The sequence below is a fragment of the Lissotriton vulgaris genome, chromosome 10 (genome assembly GCF_964263255.1).
Source record: "Lissotriton vulgaris chromosome 10, aLisVul1.2, whole genome shotgun sequence".
In the NCBI taxonomy this organism is placed as follows: domain Eukaryota; kingdom Metazoa; phylum Chordata; class Amphibia; order Caudata; family Salamandridae; genus Lissotriton; species Lissotriton vulgaris.
The window spans coordinates 950037875-950062753 of NC_141698.1; the positions used below are offsets into that span (position 1 = coordinate 950037875).

Below are 24879 nucleotides of genomic sequence, written 5' to 3' on the forward strand. Positions count from 1 at the left end.
TTTACAAGGCGGCGCACCGTGGTGCAAGTATAGACAGATACGTGACGCATCTGATGGCGTAAAGGTGTCGCAGTGCTGGAGTTGTGACGCAAGCGCTAATCAACTTCAGCACTGTTCAGGGGCGCCCTATAGTTGCTGCATCACTCCTTACGCCTGCTACAAGGGAGTTCACTTTCACTTTATCTTATTGTAAATGTACATGGGAGCACCTGTTTCAAGATGGTAGAAGCCACCTGCCAACAGGCAGGTCGGTCTTAAGCTCATTATTACTATTTAGAGGAGCTCTCCGCCCATCTGACATCAGATTTTCTCCCCTTTTGTAACAGGAACCTGCTTGTTTGGTCGGGTCATTCGAATGAATCCGAGAAACCCACCTTTGCATCTCCAAATCAGAAGTAGTAGTGCTAAAGCAACCTTTTTATCAGCCAACTGTTCCTGCCCTCTCCATGATAACTTATCCTACATACGTCGTCAGCAGTCAACACATATTGGGTCTTCCTAGGCTCAAAGCCAGAGGTGTTAACTTTCCCAGTTTGGTGAGAAAGCAGTTGCAGGGGTCGTACAGAGGGGCCAGCCTGGCCCGCAGTTCAAGACTGCAGGTGCGCTCTCTTTGTTCCGTGATTCTTTTTCTTGACTAAACTAAAGGTTCTTAGCTTTCCCAAGAGAAAAGGTTGATGAGGTTAAATGCAGCACTAACAAAGACTGAGCTGGTGTTGGAACATTGGGAATTAAAGAACTAAAACGACTCTCATGGTTCAGTTTCTAGGCCAGACCATCTAAGGGCACAATATTTCACAGAATAGAAAGTGAACTGTTGGATCTGCATTTAAGACTCAACATAACCTAAGAAAAATTATTTAGCAATTGGAAAAAGACTTTAGGAACATAGAAGATAAAACTAAAATAGATAGTGAAACTGGCACACAAACAACAAGAGTTATTGTATGTTGTTTATTTCTTTATTAGACACAACTGTTCTGAATATGAAATGTTTTAGGGAGAATGAGAGGGAACTGTTCTTCTTAAGTTTTAGCAAGATGTTTTCTTCTCACAGTTGAAACAACTTGCCATTGAAATCTTGACATTTTGCGTTCTTTGGGTTTTTGAACAGATCTATGATTTGGGTGTCTGCCTCTTGAAAATGTTTGCCAGTGTTTCTTCCTTTGGTTCCCATTAATGGGATGTGTTTGCTTGTCTTCTTAGTTTATCTGCTTTGATCTTTCGACAGCCTGGTAGGAGTATCACCACCAGGGTTGTGACTTTGAATTACCCATATCCATACATCCTGTGCTAGACGCAACAGCTAGTAAGATCATTTTCCCCCATTTGTTGAGATAGAACATGTTGTCTGCCTGGATCAATACCGTCTTTCCTTTTAAGTGCACCAGGATGAACTTCAACACTAGTAACATGGTCTTGAATTCCTACAGGTTTATGGGTTCATCACCTGCCTTAGGCTCAAGAGACCCCTGATCTTTAGCTTGCCCAATGGTGTTCTCAAACCTGTGTGGGATGTGCCTGTAGTGGTGGAAACCAGCTTATCTCATTCTGTATCCTTTCTGTGAGAACCAGTCGATTCTCACAACTCTCTGTGGATTGTGATCATCAGTGGTTCAGCTACTACTGGACTGACCACAAGTGTGGTGTGAGTAGGATGCATGAAACCATTAAACCATTTAGTTTCTTAACTGTCCTTGCTTTCAGAGACTGGCCCTTCAGGTACAGGAGAGCTTGATCTGTTAGTTCCGGGGCAGGATGACTTTCCAGGTTTATAGAGGACCCTAGTTTGTGCAGTGTCTGGGTCAGCATTTCTATGTGCCGTCGACATTTGTGCTTTGTTTGCTTTTACTTGTAAGGCGTTCATGTCTTCTGAGATGTATGGCTTCTGTCGCTGGACACTTTCCTTCAATATCCTTGGTGTGGATTTTACACCAAAGAGTAGCACTTTGAACCGGATGTGTACTTTGTCTAGGATGCATCTGATATACTAACTGACCCTAATTTATTGGGATGTGTAAGTACTTTAGATCTACTGTAGTGCTGTAGCCTGCTTTGCTTAAACTTAGGATGACTGCTTGGATCCTTCTGTGCACACTTCTTGTAGCAGGTTTGTGGGAGCAGACTTTAAATGGGGTATATACACAGGCGCTTTTATTCTTATTATTGGAAGATGACTTAACTGAACAAGGGGATTTACACCACCTTACAACTTACTACTTTGAACATTATTGGCTATGGTGCTTATTGGACATTTCTTCTTTTTGGTGCTACATTACGATTCCACTAATAACCCAACCCTTATGAAGTCCACAAGGACAAAACTTATTAGCTTGGCTGAGCTGGTATTGTTACAATGAATAAAACTTCAATAAAGTGGATTGAAACTTACGCACAAGACTCCTGATGAATATGATTGGATATTTAATCCTCAACATTTAGTGATAGGATATGTCTTTCAAAAGTGTTATATTGCTGTAAATAGAGCAAAATTGATTATATAATTATATGCTCCTTGCCATTTGTGCCGATTCAGAATTTTCTGTGACCTCATAGCGATGAGGTCACGATAAGTAGAGCATTCGTAAAATACATTAGAACACTATTACACACTACTACGACATTCAATGGCACACACAGCTGGTGCTCAACCAATGAAGGGGTATACTCCATCTCCCCTGCTGCCTCACCCAAGTGCATTCTCCAGCCATGTGTTCCTGGTCCGACGGGTCCCCGTCGGTACTGAGAAGGGTCCTCTTCTCAACGTTTATCATCACTTGTGTCCTCTGGTGTTAAACAGTTGTGAATCCAGAAAAGGATTCATGCTGCACAACATCAATGTTCAACCACCATGCACATCGAGCTGTCCAGTGATAGGCATGGCTAGCTTTGACAGATCAAGTAAGGTATAGTAACCCTCCACATTCCCAGCAATATCGCCCAGATGTCCAGCATATCGTCATCTGGAATTTGTTCACTACTAGTGAATATCCGTCTGTCTTTCTCATTGGCTGTCTCAAGAAAAAGCTGACAACTAACCTGCTTAGCTAGGATGTTTTAAGATCAGCACCAGGAGACCGAGCCAGAGCTATTTGAGCGCTACCTTTCAGTAACACGTATAGCCTGTCTCAAAATGCCCAAGTCATCCCAATAAAAGTTGTGATGGAATTCTCCATATATACAGCAAATGGTAAACAGGACGCCCCATGTCCCATTAACAGCTGATGGCCGCCTCCACAGGACCAACAACAGAACGGTTTCCCTCACTTTAATTTTCTCACTTTCTCCCACTTGCTGTTTGTCTCTGAAATTCTCTTTTTCCTTCTCTGCCTCTTTCTACCAGCCTTATTTCCTTGTTCTCCTCTCTCTTGTTCTTTATCTGTTTCTCTGTCTCTATAGGTCTTCCTCATTGCCCGCGTGTTGCAATTGTTTGCGTTGGTTTTTCTTCTCTCTAGATTGTTCTTACATGCCGCTTAGAATGGACGTTTGGAATGAAGTAGTAGGAGTCAGATTCCGCTCGAAGGGGTTGAGTTGGGGGGAAAAGCCCTGCCAGATTTGCTCTTGTGCGGACTGTGGAATTGAGTCCTATTCATCATCATCATCATCATCTGCTGAGAGTGTCATTATCATAGCAGGCCACCTCTAAGCTCCACAAACAGTAGGCTGCAAATGGCCCAGGCCTGTTAAACGAGCAGCAATGCTTACCATCCCCAAACCACATGGCATTACTTACAGGTATGTCCCACTGGTGGTGGTGTAAAAAGTAGAAGAAATTTGATAAAAATGGAAAAAGACGCCAAAATGGTAAGCTTTGCTTTCTGCTGGTTGGCAGTTCAGATATCTCTGTACGAGGAAGACTGTGGCAGGAGATACCAGGACATTGGGAAAATATTTGGACGCAGACCTCGTCAGCATTAAGAAAGTAAAAAACATTATTGCTGCTTGAGATTCATTTAAAAAAAAAAAAAAAGAATATATTTTCTAGAATTATGCAAAAATAAAACGCTGAAGCATAAAATGTGCGTTAAATGTGAAGAAAGTGCGAAGAAACGTTTAAATGAAATGGAGCAAGAACACAGTCACATGTTTATTTTCGGCTCTGAAACCAAGGACTAAATTATTGTTTTATTTATATGCTCTGCAAAAAGGCGAGTTTCGTCCACCAAGACACCACACCTGCATCATGATGTTCCTTAACCTGTGGTCTCTTGATATAAGTTAAACAACTGGCAGATTGTCTGCTGCTATGACAACCGTGTCGCAGTTCTGTTGTCTTGACAACTCCACGGCAGCAATTACGGCTGCTTGGAAGATTCCGAACTTCCTTCAGAGAGGTGAGTATTCTAATCTTGCACCAGAATGACGACAGTCCTCACCTTTTAATAAATTTGGCAATAAAAAATCCTATACTGTCCTTGTTCACTAAGAAATCCAAGTCATCTGTGGTGGAAGAACTCAGAGAATGGCTGTCCGTGTCCTGTAAAGATGCACTTGATGGGTGAAACCTTTGTAGCAGCTGCAACTGGTCATCTGACAACCCAGCCCCTTTCATGCCTTTTCCTCCAATATGTGGCTCCTGTTAAAAACAGAAGAGTACAGAACATGATTGGTAAAGACCCCCAAAAAAAGAAATAAAATGTGGTCAGTGTTACATGATGTCTAAATTTAGCACCACCTGATACTGCAATGTCATACAAGTATGTTTATTTCATATGGGCAACTTGAACATTTTCTCATACAATCAGCTAAAAACATGAGCACATGCTATGATCATCTTAAGAATTGACTGAGACAAGGCAATCCTAGCCGGGGCCTCCACTGGCCCCCATGTACCCAGTTTTTCATGAACCAGCAAGAATAGTCATTGAAACAAATACATTTGGTCATTTTACGCCAGTTCTACACGACCTCAGGTTGCTCCCACCAGCCAGAATATAATTCCAAATACGATCTATAACATTTAAAGCCATAGGTCATAGAAGGCCAACTGCTCAAACATCCGCAGACTATGGAGGATTCTGAATTTGTAGAAGAAAGAATTGTCTATTAGTAAAACTTTTCAGATTTAAAACTAGAAGGGCACAAAACAGAACTTTCACAGCAGCAACAAGCTTGTGGACCTCTTCAAAAACAAATTTAAGACAACAGCCGGACCTAATGCCCTTCCAAGACAGCTTGAAAACTCTCCTTTTCACCAAACAGTTAAATATAACACCTCGTAAATAGTGGTCTGCGGAAAAACTGCTTTTCTAGCCACCTTAATCTCCTCTCCTCCATTCATTTTCCCATGTTCTATCCTCTGGCATGCCATTGTTAGACCATACAAATACTTTCTCTGCTTAGTTGTTAAGAGTAAAGTAATGCACTGGTAGCAATTGCAAAAAATAAGACTGCAAAATCAAATGAGTTCTAGATTTTAATATTTCTACGATAAAGTATCATTAAGGCTGCAAGTCTTTTTTGTATGAGCCATCACAGTGGATTGGGAATCTATACATTAGACTTGAGAATCAATGATTTAACCCTTGGATGCTATGGACGTCACTTCCCCCACACAGTGTAGCCCATCTTGCACAGCACAACCCACTGGACAAGGAGGTCCCATCCAAGCAAACAGTGATGCTGATACCATAGGGATTTCCCTATGATGTGTTTAGGTTAAAACCTTTACCCGCACCCTAAAGCTTTGTTTTTATTGACAATCAGAGAATGGAAGCACCTGGAGCTGTAAGTGTTTGATCTATGGGCAAAATAAGCAGCTCCTGTGAGCAGGTCAGCCACAGAAAGGGAGGAAGGAAAAAATAAGAGTAAGACAAGAAACTGAGACAAAAGCCATCCAATCCTGAGCAAGGACTGGCTCTGTCCGTGGATCAGGCTCCCACTGTCCCATGACCCCAGCCGAGGGCAGACTTAGGGAAGTCTGTGTGGGGAGGGAGGTGGGGGGATGTTCGGGGCATGGGTGAGGTGTTGGGTGGGGGCGGGGGCAGGGTTATACCCAATCGGTCCAATTTGGGAAGGGGTGGGGAGAATAAAAGCCTGCTTTGGGCACAGGGAAAGATTTTTAGGAAAAAAGGAATAGAGTGGGTCCAGCGCATCCTGCATCAGGGTTACCGTACCACCCAAACCGTACTGGAGGATGATCTCTTTTTCAAGATCAAGGTCAGTGGGGTCTCCTCCTTGTGCTCTAATACTCTGTGCTAGCTGGGAAAATCATATCTAAATCCATATCTCAATTTAGCCATGCAAAAGTCATCTCAACGGCGGACTCTTGAAGAAAGCTTCTTGTAGCTATATTCACCTGTGCCTTCCTGAAAGCACCCAGGTCAAATTCCAGCAAATTCAAAACATTGCCATCAGGAAAGGGCCAATTTGAGAAAATCTGATTATGTGTCCCTAGCAAGATACTGGCTTCCCGTGAAACAGCATGTACATTTTAAGGCTGACAACTCTATGTAGAAAACTTGATATGCCTTTCACAACTCCTTTCTGAACTAGAAATTTGCTAAACATTTTTCCGTAAGATCCTTTCTCCGCTTTACTGTTATATGTCCTTCGGGTGAGGATAGCTTGTGCTGGGGTGAGGTCAAGCAGACATGTAGCAGATACGTTATGGAACAACTTACACTTTAAGCTTCTGTATAGTCGGGGTGAAAAGATATGTTAATCGTCTTTTGAGGAGTGTCAAGTGGCAGAAGACATGACACTAGTCATTAGGTGGGCATTAGAGATGCTTGCAGAGGTATGGGTTATTTTTTCAGATGAATGATGGTCTTTATAAGGCGGTCTGTGTTTTCTTGGTGATCTGGATCTTAGGGGACAGGTCCTTGATAAAGCCGAGTGATTTTGCTTTGGTGGTACTCGGGAAGAGAAACGTCCTATTATAATGACAATGATTGATCTGGACTTGCTTGGCCAGGTTAGTGATGAGAATGAATTATTGGTAGGATTCTGTTTAAGACGGACACTGGATAGGTAAGTCTACATAAATGAAGTAGGCCTTGAATTAGATTAAGTCAATGATGAACTCATTTTTTGGCATAATTGGAGAACGAAATATATCCAGGGTCATATGAGGTAACTGTTCACGGGCCTAGATTTGCTTTCACTTGCCTTACTGGCAAGGAGTATGAATTCTTTCTTGATGTGGTTCGGTTTCATAGAGGCACCTGACGTAAACAAGGCTGAGGCACTGTCTGTGTCGCTTATAGCTGGTTCTAAAGATTTCCAGGTGCAGTTATATTTCATCTGTGTGTTGGTACATTTTTATGCCACAAATGTTCAGGAGTTGTCACAGACTCTATGCATAAACTGAAGATTCAAGGAGACAGAAAGAACCCTTATTGGGTACTGCACTTACCATACTGGGCTGTGGAGCTTTCCACCTAGGCAAGTTGCTGCTTGCTGCTAGCAGTCAAATTATTACAAACACTCTGTTGACAATGTGCACTGAGAGGAAATTCAACAGTGACTGACAATTGCTGAAGGCTTGAGACTGTTCTAAAAGGAAGCAGGTGTTGCTGTTGTCCTTGACGATTGCACATAGAAGATAACTTGTGTGAACAAGACATTGAATATATTGCAAATGGATGTGAGAGATTTCAGAAGTAGAACGACACTACTGTAGATGGAAGGAAGATTTATCCAAAGGTTCTGGCTTTCAGCAATTTCAGCACATTAGAGACATCAAAGTGCAGAGGATTGAGTGTATTTAGTTTGCAGCGTAGTGTGATGATTCGCGAGGGATGGTGGTCGTCTGTTTCGTCCTACTGATACACTGCATGATTTAGTTGTATCAGTCATGACTTGATTTGTGTTGTTACATTTGCTGGAGGAGAGAGATGGTGTAAAGGTTGGTGATAGAGTAGAACTAACGGTCTATGTCGTTGGAGTTGGCACTGCTTCTTGTTGATGACTTAGGTGATGGAATAAATACTAGGCAGTTATGTATGTGCTGATGATTTTTCCACACAACAGGACTTTCAGTGTGAAGTTTTCTTCGAGTTAGGATTTTAGACATTTGTTTCCCTCATTGGACTATGGCTTACTAGCTTTCAGTCAGTTAAATTGGGCTCAGTTTCAAGGGCATGTGGGCTCAATGTTCTGTAAATGCGCGCATATTGCTTTCTAAAAGTGACTATGTACTGGGAATTTTCTTGCTCTCTTTCTTGCACCTATTGGAAAATACCAGTTACCTCTGGCTGTGGGTGCCTTTTGTAATGAAGATCTCATTGTGACTCCTACTAAATATTACAATTTGACACGCTTGTTGTAGTGCATACAAACATATTTTGGCTTCCTAAATAATAACTTGTTCATTTTCCAAAACCCAACTATAAATTCATGGCAGATTAGGTGCCACCAAATTGAAAAAAAAAAATCATGATAAGGAACACGCTGCATTTCTAACAAGAATCCATTTCAAATTACATCCCTGTATAAAACACTCTCCCCTAAAAAGTAGTAATTAAAACTTATTAGGAAACCACCAACTAGGTTAATCCTTCAGAAGGCTTTTCAAAAGGTGAACGCTATTAAACTCTCTAAAAGTAACAGGGTTAAGCAAGCTGTAGAGGTACCATCATTCTCCCCCCTGTTCTCACCTGCGACTGAAGTTGGAGGCATGGAAAATTAGAAAGGGCCCAGGCAACTTGTTCCTCATTTTCAGCAAGTGTTATAGTGCATGTGCTGTACACCAATGTACCACCTGGCTTTAACAACTTCACTGCCTAAAAGAAGAAATTGTTGTAAATGTACAATAACATACTTTAAAACATGATACCACTTTAATTTATTTTTTAATAACCTTATTCAAAATGCAATCTAAACTAGAACTGAATACATTTATTTTGACAACTGTTAAAATTGTTAGTAGCTGAGACCAAGGCTAAGACAACAATGTATGAAAACACTGACTGAAAAGCTAAACATTGTTCTGTCATAAATAGTAGAAATTATTTGCAAATGTTCCCAGTAACAGCTTATCATTCTTAACTTGTAAGACATAACTGTATTAAAAAACAGGGACTGAAAATGTCAGAACTGCCCACATGAGTAAAATGTTAGTGCTACACACAGGTTATCAGTATTATATTGTTTCCTTTGAACTACTCAATATGACACAGTTGGAGATTCTGAATGTCATCTCTTAATGGAGCAATCTTAGATTTTTCTTGAACAGATTACAGATCACAACCAGCAGGGGCAGAGAAAGGTTAATACGAATATAAGGAATGTATCATGGTTACAGAAAGAATACTAATGTGAACTAAATAAATTCTCTTTTATTTGACCTTTATTTAGTTCTGTTGCCCTCTAGAACACACTATAAAGCAATCTAGTCCAACAGATCAAAGTAAGATGTTCTGAAATGTGGCCTGGACAATTTGCAAATCATGCAACTGGATTAGACTGATGCGGCTGTGGCAAAACCTTCTGGCGAAGGTGTGGTTGAGTGTGGGCGTGTGTTAGCGCAATTTGTGTCATCCCGGATAGACGTTAATATATGAGCATGAGATGATTTCACACCGGGGTAAGGCAGGCATATTCATAATCCTTGTTCTAATTATACCTTCCTATGACATCTTGTTACTTGATAGCTAAGGGAAGAAGTCACAAGGTTCTCGGGATGCTTGAGCTCAGAGCACAACCATTACACAGCAGTGCAGTAAACGAAATATCCAACCCAGTGCTTGAATTTCAAGACAGAAAAGTTCTTCAATGCACACTACATCAGAATACCACACACTAATATAAATCACAACACAATTTAGTATCCTAGGCATTCGTATGCAGGCTGCGCCTCTATCCTCTATGTCACCCTGGTCTGTCCTTTTAGTCTAGGAGGAACCTCCCCCTTTCGTTAAATGGTATAATTGTGATTATGGCTCACGTATAAATCTCCTTTCGAACATGTTTTAGCTCATTCTTTCACAATTCAATGTTTACACTCTCTTGCCACAAGCGGTGGATTAGTTCTTCAGGCAGCCACTTGGCTTCCATCTCAGAGCACTGATAATTCTCCCGTTTTTGGGAGGTGCTGTGCTACCGGCAACATAGACTATATTTTCTGCCCAGCAGACACGGATGCACTGCTTCTGTTTTGGCACAGTCGCTAGTGATCATCCGTGGTTGTTGAGAAGACAGGAGAAACCGCCCCACATAAAGGTTTGATTAAGGCATGAATGTGAACTCGTGAACGTATGACGGGACACCCAGGAAGCCGCCTGGCAAATGTCCAGGACAGGAACTCCATGTGCTAATGCAGTTGTAGACTCCACCTGATGGGAGGCAGGATCTAATGAATCTCGCTGCTGGCAGTTGTCAACTGTTAGAACTGGCTATTTCTGGTTGGCTAAGGCTGACGCCAAAGCTAGGCAGAAACCACCATTCTAGTCAGGGCAAGGGAGTCACACGCCAAGATAACCCCTGCTCACCCCCTTGGTAGCTTGGCACGAGCAGAATGGCTTATCCCGGAGGCAATGTGTAAAGCATTTGTGCACGCACACAACAGCAACAACATCCTAGGCACACCACAAAAGGAACTCCACACAAGGTTATATAAAAATAACTTTTGTATTGTCAAAACACATCAGATAGTAATCACACAATATACATTGTGCCAACTGGCACGGGCAATATTCACAAGGGATTATTTACACCAGGACAGGGCCACATGGGCCACTATCAGAATCAACACTTTTAGAACTAGAAATACTGTTAGAAATAGCACTTTTGAACATATAACAATCAGAGGTTTCACACATGATGCATAGAAAATTCAGAGGTGTAGGAAAGACACATGATGTATAAACATACATTCAGCGGTGTAAGGAACAAGGCACATGACGCATCAAAACACATTCAGAGGTGCAGGAGAAACACATGATGCATAAAAACATTCAGAGGTGTAGGTAAGACACATAATGCATAAAACACATTCAGAGTTGTCACAGGCATAATGGCATAGCACATTACGCATAACTCACATTTGGGCCTAACCAGTAAAAACTACAGTAGGCAATCTCTCACTAGTCTAAACACATTAGACTCTCCCCTAAGCATAACTCATATTTAGGGGTGTAACTCACATAGTAAACACATCTCACTAGCATAAACCTACATAGGTAAAATAACCTCATTATCACATTGCACAAACATCACCTTAGGCAATTACTATCATAAACATAGCAAAATCACATTGCGCAAGTCACATTAGGGCCTTACACTCTACCCACATACCAGCCCCCTGGCCAACTGGCCATCCAACAAGGGGACTCAAAAAGCCCTGTGTCCAGAATATCAGGGCGCGCTGCCAATGCAGTGCCAGTCAGGGGTTCCCACTAATTGTTGGGCAGCTGGGAATCAGCCAAAACTGCGACAGGGCTCTCACTAGCCCTTAGGAGCAAAGTTGCGCCACACTGAGCCACCTGGCTCTGGAACCACCACTGTACCAACGATGGAGCCCTCTAGCTCCTGACCTCAACTATGCCCCTCTAATAAAGCATGGGCCCCTCTGGGCTTGGGCAAGGACAAGCCGCCAAAGGTTGGGAGCCATCTGGCTCTTAACATAAGTGTCCCCCACGTTGGAGCCACACAGGCTCTGACACGAAGCATGCCCTTGAGCCTCTCAGGCTCCTAAAACAATTATAGACTCGTCATTGGAGTCCCTCCTCTGGGGACTCGTGATCCACCGAAATGCCCCCTGAGCCTCTCTGGGCTCGTCAACAAAGATGCCGGGTCTGAGCCTCGTAGGCTCTGGAGAACAAATGCCCCCTCTCTCCCTTGGAGCGGACCGCTGTCAACCGGGGCCGCTCTGAGTACAACAAAACTGCCCCCGCACTCACCGGGATCTCGTTGGTCCTGCGGGGGCGGGAAGCACGGCCGGTCTCCTTCCAGCAGCGCGGGGCTCCTCTTCAGTACCGGAGCCCCGCCTGCTCTTCCAGTAGGCTGCAGGCGGGCGGGCAGACAGGCATCTCCGGTCTCCCTCTCCCTACGGGAGACCGGCAACCACGGCACGGCTTCCCCCAGGCAGGGGGAAGCGGAAGTGACTCCATTCCGGCCCCGCCCACAGTCAGGCGGGCGCGGGCCAGACTTCCGGTATTGCCGCAGCTGCGGCCGCACTCTCTTTGCGGGGCTGCACCGAGGGGTGGGCACCCTCGGTGCACGAAACAAAAGCAGAAACGGGGAGGGCACCCATCAAGGAAGCGGAACAAACGCGCCTCCAAGCGCCTGTGGAAAAAGCAAAGCGCTCCCAGCACTACAGGCCAAAATAAAGCGCTACCAGGCGCTAGGGGTGAAAGTAAAGCGCTCCCAGCGCTAGGGACAAGGCAGAGCGCTCCCAAGCGCTAAGGGGGCAGAGTCCTACAAGCTCCCAAGGCAAAGACTCCCATAGTAAAGGGGTCCCAGCAGCTCAGGATTTCAGAAAAAGGTTCTGGATCTCAAAAACAAAGGTCCTGGGAGCAAAGTGAAGCAAAGGGGACCCCAAGAAAGAAAAGATCCTCCAGGCATCCAGGTCCATCAGATATCCACGGGCTGGGCAGGGCCCAGGGAGGCAAGCCTTCCCCTGGGCCCAAGCAGCAGCACGCCCCTGGCAGGATTCAAGTTCGAAACAAGAACATTTTGTAAGGGAAAACAGCCCCTTTTTATACAGTATAATCCTTTGTCTAGCAGGGTGCAGGCAATGTGAGAACCAGCCACAACTGGTTATAGCGAACTCCTTTCACTGGCCAGGCTAGGGACATCAGACACACCACAGGGGGTGGAGCCAGCGTTGTGGAGGGAAAACCCAGCCCTATTCAGGCCTAGGTGCACCACTCCCCTCACATCAGCATGCTAATCACTCCATTCACCACCGGGGCAGACCCACCCAGACTCTTGGAGCCAGGCTCACCAGCCAGCTTCAGCCAATCACACGCCAGATACAAATTACACAAATATGCCAACTTCTAGAAGTGGCACTTCCACACTAGACACAATCATGCCGCATATATCATTGCGCAGCATTCAATCTCACGAGTTCGCACATACCAAACTCGACCCTGCACTCCCCACACATCAGGAACTACCATGGGCATACATATTCCCCATTCATTCCTATGGGAGGGCAGGTCACTCTCACCACACACACAGAGAGCTCACGCACTTTACACTGTACCACAGTGAAAAAGGGCACAGAGGCCTAAAATCACCAACACCAGGTTACAGAAATAGGCTAGGAAAAAGCAAAAAGTTTCGGGGTGAACTTGCCAAAAAGGGCCAGTTCCAACATCAACCATCTCCCGATGACGATGAACCTCCTGTCATCTTTACGGTTCGCTATCAATGTGCAGATGGCACACCTGACTCACTTCCCAAAGCTCCTCTTCAATGGATCCATTCAGGACACTGTTTAGTTTTCTGCCTTTCCCGAGGGAAAGAGAGTTCAGGACATTCAGGCTATAGTTCTAATCTTTCAGCATTGGTCCTGGATTTCAGGGAGGTCGACTCTGATGCTGCTGGGACTGATGGCATTCGGCATCCTGCTGGTTGGGCATGCCGGAATTCCAGGTCAGTTGATTCCCGTTTACCAACACACGGGATGTCCAGCTCTATAACAAGCCGGAAAGCCTGATGACACTTTCCCGCAGGTAATAGGGTCACGGAACCTCACAGGGTTAGATCACCTGTGAGGTTCCGTGACGATTAAAGTGGTGTTTTCGACTCGTTCGAATATGGACGAGTTTGGTATCTATGAACCGCAAATGACAAGTTTAGTGGGTGTACGCGTTTTCGCTACGCTGACCTGAACCGTTCGTCTTATTCGTGGGTTTCTTCATCTGAACCCACGGGTTCCATTTTAGATACAGCAGCCATTTTGTCTCTTGCCCTCAAGTAGCCAGCGAACGGACACTGTCCGCTTCGTGACCCTGGGATTCCCAAGCTCTTGCGGAAGACACGTGTTCCTTTGAGGGTGTCTTTATGATGAGGGGGATGATACGGCAAAGGCAGATGGCCCCGCTCAAGGCTCATCTTGCCGTGCCAGTCTATTGTTTCAGCCGTGCATTCATTAGGCATGTCTCCTTTGATCCTGCAATCGTGTTTCCAATACCACCCTCTTTACACTCTTCTCAATCTGTTGACTATCTTTGTCTTCCCTTGCACCTGTTTCTGACTTCTTCCTTAATTCGTTTACAGCCGGAATGGAATGTACCTAATGATGAGAAACTTACTTTTACAGTTGGGAACCGGCGATGCTACTGTAATTATGTCCGGGACTCTGAATACATGAAAGCGACCCTTTTGAAGTTTACTGTGGGAACTGAGTCATAACCTTTTGTTTACCATGTTGTGCTATGACAGAAATATGTATAAAAGGAGCGATCCACAGTTGCAATTTGAAGCAGTTTCCTAGAACCTACATGCGTTGTACTTCTTGTGACTTCTGTGTTCCCTGCAGTAAATAAACCTCGATCTTTGACGCCGAAGGAAGTGTCCCGTGTCTCTGTCATTTGTACGCCGGAACAGGTAACCCACGAAGGGTCAGGTGTTGTCCCCTGGCACCGCTGGGCCTTAGAATAGCCCAGTCCTTCAGTTGGCGCCCAACGTAGGGCGACATCAGTGGTACCGGTCCAAAGCCCGACGATCGTGAGGAACTTTGTGTGAAATCTCCGAGGGAAGGTGCACCCCGCTTCATCGATCCTGTTATCGAAACAAGTGGCCCGAAGACTTTTCCTGCGAAGATCCCCGCCTCCTGACGGCTGCGACGGACTGATGCCCTGACTGTCGACCTGTTTTGGCGCCTGGCGTAGTCCTTGGTACAGCGAGACGATTGACGGGCCTTCCTGGTGACGCCATTGTTCTTTCAGTTAAGTATTTTGTGGGTCGCTCCCAGAGTCCTTGGTTGTTGTTGGTACTTGGTTGTTTGCATGGTTCCATTGCATTTGTGGTTCTTAGTATTTGGTCCTTAGTTGTTGGGTTTTTATTTGACGATTGCAATTGCCAAAAACCGAGGGTTTTGCATTTTTGCGAGGACATCGTAATCCGATAACCCTTGACGTTTGTGAAACTCGGTTAGTGTGCACGATGCCTGGCCGTAGTACTTTGTTTAGTTGCTTTAAAAGTTGTGGTTCGGATTCCCGATTGGAGGACTCGTGTCCGAGACCTCCAGTTGGAACTCCGGTGTATGAGCTATATAGTCGCCATGGAGTGGGTCCTATCGCATATAATGATTGCTGGGTCCGCTACACTAAAGATGACGGTGTCCTTAGTTGGCCACCTCATGGTAGTTTTGAAACGGCAATTTTGGATAATCTTGAAGCAAAATTGTTGAAAAAGAAATGTAGGCCGGCCATGTTTGATTCCTTTCGGTTATGGCGTAAAGAGGCCAATCAGAAAGAAATCAAACAGCTTAAAAGACATAAGAGGGAAGGTATCGTTAACGATGAGAAATGCAGAGCAGTTTCAGCGAGACAAAGAAGAGAAGGAAAAGGACGTTTTTGATAGACTACAACGTATGGCGGTGGATAAGTGTTATCCCGTTTTACAGTCGAGTACTGATAAGAAAGGAGAGGAAGCAGTGGAGGACCCTTTGTTGTCCTACCTACTGAAGTCACCACCTCCATATGCGCAGGATACTACAGCCCCTGTGGTTCCTCCTGTTCCTCAACCTGTTGTTCCGGCAGCTGCTGGTAAGCCTGTCGCTGGTCCTGTTCTCGCGAATCCTCTTGTTCCTATTCCCTTACCTGCTCCTGTTCCTACTGCTCCACTGCCTATACCTTCTCAGTCTACTGTTCCCGCTACTTCTGCTCTTTTGGCTACTCCTACTGCTCCTACTGCCCCTGTGTTTAGCTCCCGTATTGTTGCCCCTGTACTTCTCTCCTCTTCTCCGTCTGTTCGTCGTCGCATACCTAATGCTGTTGCTAATCTTTACTCTCCTTTTGGACCGATTCTTGGGTACGATGTTTCTGATGTTCCCCAACGACGAAGTCAACTTCCTGATGGTAGGGAACGTGATACGTTAATCAAAATGGCGCGTAATTGGATTAGGTATCCCGTTAAAAACACCCCACACTGCATTTTTGAGACATTTTCTCAATTCAATGAGCCCACACAGAGATTTGTGTTTGAGGAAATGTGTAAATGTTTATGTGAAGTGATAGAAAATGATGAGGTAAACGATGTACCGCTCGACGTAACTGAACTTCAGCATCAGTTTTCGAGTGGTATGATTGTGGGTGGTAATGTTCGACGTGCTGTAAAGCATCTTCTATCTTTTCGTCCTACTGTAATACCTCGAGCATTGTTTAAAGATGAAACTGAGGAATGGATGGCAACGCCTGGTCAGTATCCCATGCGTGAAGTTCCACCAGTGTATATGCCAGGTAACCCTAATGCTGCCCCTCCGATTCTGTCGCACTTCCAGAGAGTTTGGATACACCTCCCATGGAAGCGATCGGAAGTTTTGCAGGTGAAACAATCTTTGCCTGACCCCCGCAAAAATCCTGCAGGATACTATAAAGAGTTGTCCCATTTAGTGGATGCTACTATCATGAATCTTGCCGACATCGACATGTTGTTCGGCAACGTAGTACCTCAACCGGTTTGGGCGAAAATTCGTCAAGAAGTTCATGCAGCTGAGTTAGGCGGTGATTGGGCTGCACTTACAGCAGCTGATGCATTGCAGGTTGGCGGGGCTAAGCCTGAGCAGTTAATTACGGCTCTGCCCCAGAGAATTATTACACTTATGAAGACACTTAAGCCAGCAATGAAAGTTAATTGGGATAAACTGTCTGCGTGCAAGCAAAAGAAGGACGAGAGTGTCTCCGATTTCTTTACGAGATTTGAGGAGGCATTCATCGATCACAGTGGTCAGGATATGAGCACTGAGGGAGGTCAGCGGTTGTTTGCAGATAAATTTGTATCGAATTTGTTGCCTGATCTTAGCAATAAATTAAAGAATTCTGAGAGTTCGTGGGCTGTTTCTACTTCTGCTCAGATATTAGCTACGGCTCAATATTACGAAAATAGGGAGAAGGAGGAAAATGATCGTGCGGATAAGAAAACAAAAGATCTCAAAACAAAAGTTTTGTTACAGCAAGCGTATCCTCCGCGCTCAAATCAAAATGATTCTCAGCAGCGGAATAGACCGCAATCACAATCTGCTAGGTCACAGTCGTGTAATGACTCTTCCACGCAGAGATCTATGCTCAGATATAATCAATGCGCATACTGTAGAGGTGAGGGCCATTTAAAGTTTGATTGTCCGGTCTTGCGCGACCGAAATAGTGGTAGTTCAGCTAGAGGAGGCCGTAGCGGTCCTCAACAGGCTTCGCAAGGTAGAGGTCGTGGTGTTACTCAGAATCAAAATGAGCGTTCTAATAATTCGTCTGATTCCAATAATTGTTTTGATCAGCGTGGTTCATCGTCAGGTAGATCTGCACAGTATCATGTGGATGATTATTACATCGAGCATGATATTGATGACGGTAACTACTAGGACAGCCACAGACAAAGAGAGGGAGTAGTATCAGTTCCGGTTGATCAGAGAGGGCCTTACGTCGCAGTTGCCACATCCGGCGTAGTTGAGCCTTTTCTGTTGGACACTGGTGCAGCGAAAAGTTCCATCATGCATTCGAAACTCCCTGGCGCACCTTTGTCTGGCTTAACGAATGTTTCCGTTGGATTCTCTGGCGCCCCCGTTAGCAATCCGGTTTCTAGCCCTTTGCCCCTCACAATTGGGCCTCGTGAGCTGAAAGCTCCTTTGATTTTGACTACTGGTTGTGGTGAAAATCTCTTGGGCCTGGATTTGCTGAAACGGTTATATGCGACCCTGTACTGTTCTCCTGCGGGAGTGGAGCTTACTTTAGGTCAGAGAGTGATCTCTCCTATGTATTTGTCAACTGATAAGCTCCCACCGGAATTGAGTTCTCTTCCTAAGTCTTTGTGGGCTACAGGTCCCAATGATGTGGGCCTGTTGGACATATCACCTTATGTTGTTCAATTGAAATCTAATGTACGATTACCACGTATTCCCCAGTATCGTATCTCTCTCTATGGTGAACGAGCATTGTTAGCGATCATCTATGACTTGATCAAGAAAGATGATATTGAGGAGACTCGAGGAAACGTGTGTAATAGTCCTGTGTTACCTATTCTGAAATGCACTGATCCATCCAAGCCTCCTGTGTATGGTTTTGTTATTGATTTACGGGAGGTGAACAAAATTGTGATTCCACAATTTCCTGTGGTTCCTGACATTACGGCTTTACTGACTCTGATTCCAGCCTCCGCTTCTTGGTTCTCAGTGATCCATCTGAAGAATGCTTTCTTTAGCATTCCGATTGCTGAGGAAAGCAGAGATCTATTCGGTTTATCATTAGGAGGTCGCAGTTTTAGGTTTAAACGCGCTCCTTAGGGCTACTGTGAAAGTCCATCGATCTACAGCCAAGCCCTGAAGAGTCAACTTGGTGCGTTTGTGTTACCGGCTGGTGCGGCCTTGATCCAATATGTTGATGACTTACTGGTGGCTGCTGACACGAAAGAGATCTGCAAAACTGCTACGGTATCGCTGTTACAGCATCTCTGTGACTTACATCACAAGGTGTCACCTTCTAAACTGCAATATTGTTGTCAAGAAGTAACCTATCTAGGTCACTTATTGTCAAAGGAGGGAAGAAGGTTGACCCCAGAGAGAATTGCAGCGATCGCTCGAATGACTGTGCCAACAACTCAGAGAGATGTGCGTGCCTTTCTAGGTATCACGTCATACTGCAGGCAATGGATTCCAAATTTTTCATTGCTAGCGAAACCATTGGTAGCCCTCAGGTGCAAGGATGTTCCAACTCCTTTGCCATGGACTGAAGAGTGTCAGAAAAGTTTTTCTGAATTGCGTGATGCGTTGTGTTCGGCTCCTGTGTTAGGTACTCCTGACTACAGCAAGCTGTTTACACTGTACGTTCACGAGAGAGAGGGTTGTGCGTTGAGTGTTTTGACGCAGCAATTTGGTGGTAAGCAGCGTCCATGTGCATATTTTTCCTCGACTTTGGACCCAGTAGTTAGAGCATTGCCGAGTTGTCTAAGAGCGACAGCGGCGGCTGCGGTGTCCATCCGACAATCTGCAGGATTGGTCATGGATAATATGCTTACGGTAATGGTTCCGCATGCAGTTGACACTCTCTTAAATCGTACAAAGACTCAACACTTGACGAGCGCAAGGTTGTCCGGTTATGAGTTGATGCTTTTGGCAAGTAAAGCGCTGTAATGTCTTGAACCCGGCGACGTTGTTGCCAACTAATATGGAATCAGATGATGTACCACCACATGATTGTTATTTGCGAACTGAGGAAGAAACGAAGGGTCGTGTTGACCTAAAAAACACTCCATTGGCAGATCCCGATGGTACTTTGTATGTTGATGGTTCGTGTTTTAAGTTGCCGAATGGTGATGTGACGACTGCGTATGCTGTGGTGACGTTGAGTACGGTTGTGGAAACTGCGAGATTGAGTCAGAATTCCGCACAGGCGGCAGAGTTGATTGCGTTGACGAGAGCGTGTGTTTTGTCGAAGGGAAAGCGAGTGAATGTGTTTACTGATAGCCAATATGCTTTTGGCGTTGCACATAGCTTTGGTCGTCTGTGGAGAGAAAGAGGCTTTAAGACATCGCATGGACCGCAGATCCAACACGGACAGCTCGTGAACGATCTTTTGGATGCATTGACTTTGCCTAAGCAGGTGGCGATTATTAAATGCAGCGCGCATCGAAAGGTGACGGATGATGTTGGTCGTGGTAACGCGTTTGCGGACGAGATCGCTAAAGAGACAGCTAGAAATCTTGCAACCCGAATGTATGTTACGAGTTCAGTGAGGTGGCCGGTAGAGACTGGTATGTGTGAGGACACTGTTGAGAGCGTGAAAGCGATTCAGAATGAGGCCACCGAAACTGAAAAGACTAAGTGGAAAGAAAGCACAGGAAAATTAGATGCGCACGGATGTTGGATTGATTTGTCGGAAAATCAGAGGTGGATGTTGCAGGATGCATATGTGCTAGCTGTTGTGACCATGGCACACGGTTTGTCACATATTAGTGCGAAAGGTATCTGCAAGTTGCTGTCCCCTGTATGGAAGAATGATGGTATCGCTAAATGTGCGGAGAGAGTGGTTAAGAATTGTATGGTGTGTGTGATGTACAATCCTGGCAAGGGCACCCCTACCCCAGCTGGTCACTTTGCTCCTCCTACATGTCCCTTTGAGGTTATCCAACTGGACTTCATCCATATGGAGAGATGTAATAACTTGAAGTACGTTTTAGTTGTGGTTTGCGCATTCTCCAGGTGGATCGAAGCCTATCCTCTCAAAGACAATACTGCCCTGTCCACAGCGAAAGTCCTACTGAAGGAATACTTTCCTCGGTATGGAATGCCACGGATTGTATGGTCAGATAACGGAAGTGAGTTTGTGGGGAGTGTGATGAAGAGCGTGTGTAAGGGCCTTGGAATTAGACAAAAATTCCACAGTGCCAACCATTCCCAGTCAGCAGGTTTAGTTGAAGGGTACAATGGTACTCTGAAACTGAAACTCGCTAAAATCCAAGCAACGACTGGTTTATCATGGCCTGATGCCTTGCCTCTGGCTCTCTTGTCAACCAGGGCGACTGTACACTCTCGAGTAGGGCTTAGCCCATATGAGATTGTGTTCGGCCGTCCTGCGAATGTTTGGGGAGTCCCTAGGCCAAGGGCCTTCGATAGCCTTGAGTACCCAATGTTAATTGATTATCTTCATGATCTGACTGCTAAACTGAGGTTAATTCATCAACAGGTTTTTGAAGCACTGCCGGCACAGACTGAGGGTCCTGGACATCGGCTCCAACCGGGTGACTGGGTAGTCACCCGTAATTTCGGCAGGAAGCGGAATTTGGAGCCGAGATACGTGGGCCCCTTCCAGGTCCTCCTCGCCACGAGAACTGCAGTTCGTCTGGAAGGCCGGAAAAATTGGGTGCATGCCACCCACACCAAAAAGGTGCCTATACCTTTACCAGCAGATTCGTGGGTGAGGACTGGCATCGCCGCAACGGAAACAGAAACTCCAGTGAAATTTGTGCCATTCAGTGATGCCCAGCCTGTAGGAGACATTTCAGTGCAGTCAGACACATTAGTTGAACCGTTGTCATTGGAAAACTCAAGACCTGAACTATCATCTGGTCGACAAGACTCTGTTTTGCAACCTGAACAATTATTCGAAGAGCAGACTCGTCCTGGGAGAAGCAGATATTTTCTTCGTTCTCATAACAAAGACTAATAAAGTGCCTTTTTGTTTTTTTATCCCCATTTTGAAATTCACATTACCCCTCATTGTCATTTTGAACATTATGAACAATTGCATCTTCCATTGATTTTTGAGTTCTTTTCCACGTGTGTTTTTCCACAGCTAGGAGATTTTGCATTACGTTTGAATGTTTGATTAAAGAACCTTACATCCGGGTTGACCGTAGGGCCGTGCGGGTACTTCCTTCTGTTTAGCAGGTTCCTGACACTAGGTCGGTACTTTTGTCGATTCCTAGGAACTCCTGGGAATTGATAATCGCTACTCAGAACGAAGTGCGTCAAGAACGTTGCGGACGGTTTTTAGAGGATGGAATTCTCAAAGTTGTCGGAAGTGGAGAAGACTCTAGCGCAAAGATCAACACTACATAGGGTTGTACGAACTAAATGCTTTCTGTTTCAGGTGTTCCTGCTGTTCTTCACTGTTTCCATGCTATTGGTGGGTGGAGTGTATTTTGGATTACAGTCGTTCTTGCCTTCTGTTTCACCTACTTCTTCTTCTGAACCAAAATCTACTCCCACTGTTTCTCCACATTCCTTTCACCCCCTACCTCAATACGAACAGGTTAGACGTGCGGAATTTATGAATAACTCCTTTGTTCAGCTTCTTCATCAACATCAGTTGGTGATGAATACTACCAACTGTTGGGTGTGTGGGTTAATGCCACATACTATGGATAGGGGAATTCCGTACTTGGTCCTTCCTTATAGTTCCCAGGGGTCAGCTCGAGCATTCCAAACTATGTTTCGTAGCGCACTAGATTCCTACCCCCATTGAGAGCCAAACACTGCAGATCATGGTCCCGGCCCGTACCACAAGCCTTTGGCGAGAGCGATCGCTGATTTAGATGGTGAGAGCGATCGCTGATTTGGATAGAGATATTTTTGACGCGTCGCTCATCCTAGAGGAAGAGGTGCGAGCATACAGAGATCAGGTGAGGCTGAGTATAGCATGTCAGTGGGTGATAGACAGCTTAAAAGCTCGTCTCCGATCTGGATCGTACCCCATCTCGGTAATTTCTGTTTGAAAGGTCTTGGCCGAAGCCCGCGAGCTAGCTTGGGAGGAGTGCCTGTACTGAAACGTATGTTTTACCAACGGCCTCTTCCCCTGTTCTTTTAACTGCCAACGGTACATACTTTGTATGTTATGACCGCACATATACATGGTTGCCTCGTGACTTCTCGGGTACCTGTTATATTGCGAACTTGTTGCCACCGACTTTCACAGTTGGGTCAGACAATCACAAGACTAGAGTTGTGAGAGGTGTCATTAGCGAAGAAGACACTGCCGGTCAAGAAGCAGAGACTTCTTTAAGGGTTTCTTGCCGTTTTGGGGACCTATGATCAATAGTAGGAACCTGAGACAGTTGACTCGAGTGGTGGAATCGACTGCTAATATAACTGCAAGTGCCCTTGGTAATCTGACAGCAGAGCTTCAGGCGGACAGGCTTATGACGTTACAAAACCGTATGGTTTTAGACGTTGTTCTTGCAGATAGAGGTGGTGTATGTAAGGGCATCCATTCGAGTTGCTGTATTTTCATCCCTGATAACGCTCCAACTGTCTATCAAGCCATCTCGAAGTTGCATAAGATCTCCGAGTCCATACACGTGGACGTAGGTGATTGGACGCTACCAGGATGGTTTTGGGGCCTGATGTCGACGTGGGGTTGGAAGATTCTGATGATCATTGGGGTTGTTGCAGCATTTCTGTTCACGTGTTGTCTTTGTGTGCAGTGTGGTCCTGCCTTATGTGGCCTCTGTGCTACGACGTGTATAAGACGGCCATCTGTTACCAAGGAATCATTGATGGATAGAATGATGTTGCAGCAACATCTGAATGATCTGATGAATATCGAGATCGATTCTAATATCGACTAGTGCTTGCCTACATGAGGGCAAAAGGAGCGTCTGAGGTTCCGTGACGATTAAAGTGGTGTTTTCGACTCGTTCGAATATGGACGAGTTTGGTATCTATGAACCGCAAATGACGAGTTTAGTGGGTGTACGCGTTTTCGCTACGCTGACCTGAACCGTTCGTCTTATTCGTGGGTTTCTTCATCTGAACCCACGGGTTCCATTTTAGATACAGCAGCCATTTTGTCTCTTGCCCTCAAGTAGCCAGCGAACGGACACTGTCCGCTTCGTGACCCTGGGATTCCCAAGCTCTTGCGGAAGACACGTGTTCCTTTGAGGGTGTCTTTATGATGAGGGGGATGATACGGCAAAGGCAGATGGCCCCGCTCAAGGCTCATCTTGCAGTGCCGGTCTATTGTTTCAGCCGTGCATTCATTAGGCATGTCTCCTTTGATCCTGCAATCGTGTTTCCAATACCACCCTCTTTACACTCTTCTCAATCTGTTGACTATCTTTGTCTTCCCTTGCACCTGTTTCTGACTTCTTCCTTAATTCACTTACAGCCGGAATGGAATGTACCTAATGATGAGAAACGTACTTTTACAGTTGGGAACCGGCGATGCTACTGTATTATGTTCCGGGACTCTGAATACATGAAAGCGACCCTTTTGAAGTTTACTGTGGGAACTGAGTCATAACCTTTTGTTTACCATGTTGTGCTATGACAGAAATATGTATAAAAGGAGCGATCCACAGTTGCAATTTGAAGCAGTTTCCTAGAACCTACATGCGTTGTACTTCTTGTGACTTCTGTGTTCCCTGCAGTAAATAAACCTCGATCTTTGATGCCGAAGGAAGTGTCCCGTGTCTCTGTCATTTGTACGCCGGAACAGGTAACCCACGAAGGCTTCAGGTGTTGTCCCCTGGCACCGCTGGGCCTTAGAATAGCCCAGTCCTTCACCTGGCAGGGCTTTGGCTGATCACCCACCCTAGAAAAGACTACACTAGGGAGCCCTAGGTAGGAGTACACTATACACAGTATTCATTTGCCAACATATATTTACTGCATATATACACAACATATATACACCCCCCTCAGTGCTTCAAGACCCTCACAGGTGAGTAGTCGCGCTTTACAAGCCACCTGAATGATTGGCTGTTTTAGCACAATGGTGGAATTGTTAATCTTTTTCACTATTCTCATAATGATAATTACTCTACTTTGTTTCAATCTACTGATTATCACAGTATACTTATTGTATACAAGAATCACAATGCTTCAATAAATATTAACAAGCATTTGCAATGCATTAGGTCTCGCATTTACGCAAGTTTGAGCTATTGGCATTGTAAATTACAATGCCTTTAATTTATGTTTTGGTTTTTAACACAAAAGGCAAGTCATCTACAATGCTAAAAGCTTAAACTCCTGCAAAAGCGAGACCTATTGCATTGCAAATGATTGCCGTGCTGCGCCCCTACAAACAAAGTGCAATCAGTTACCTGGCACCCAGAATCATCACATGCATGTGTCTGTTGTCTGTTTGCACCCCTTGCATAGTGTTAGCCTCCTTCATGTCTACATTGTCTGCTGGTCTCAGTTAACGTAAGGCTCCCAGCTCTCCAGATAATGGAGCGTCCAGGACATGCATCAGACTACACCCTTAGAAGACCATTGTCTGCTCGTTATCACTGAACCTGTCAAATAAACACTCACTTACCCATCGTTTTACG

At 45.1% G+C, this 24879-nt stretch overlaps 1 protein-coding gene across 1 annotated transcript in view; it reads right to left on the reverse strand.

Annotated features, from left to right (window-relative positions):
* Window positions 1-4033: 4033 nt before the first annotated feature.
* The window catches only part of NSUN6 (NOP2/Sun RNA methyltransferase 6), a 131197-nt gene continuing 110351 nt past the window's right edge, over window positions 4034-24879 (reverse strand). Inside the window, exons 10-11 of the mRNA XM_086941956.1 lie at window positions 8598-8723; window positions 4034-4573 (exon numbers count right to left, since the gene is read on the reverse strand). Of these exons, the coding sequence (XP_086798082.1) occupies window positions 4370-4573; window positions 8598-8723 (330 nt within the window). The 3' untranslated portion in view covers window positions 4034-4369. The remainder of the gene's footprint in view (window positions 4574-8597; window positions 8724-24879) is intronic.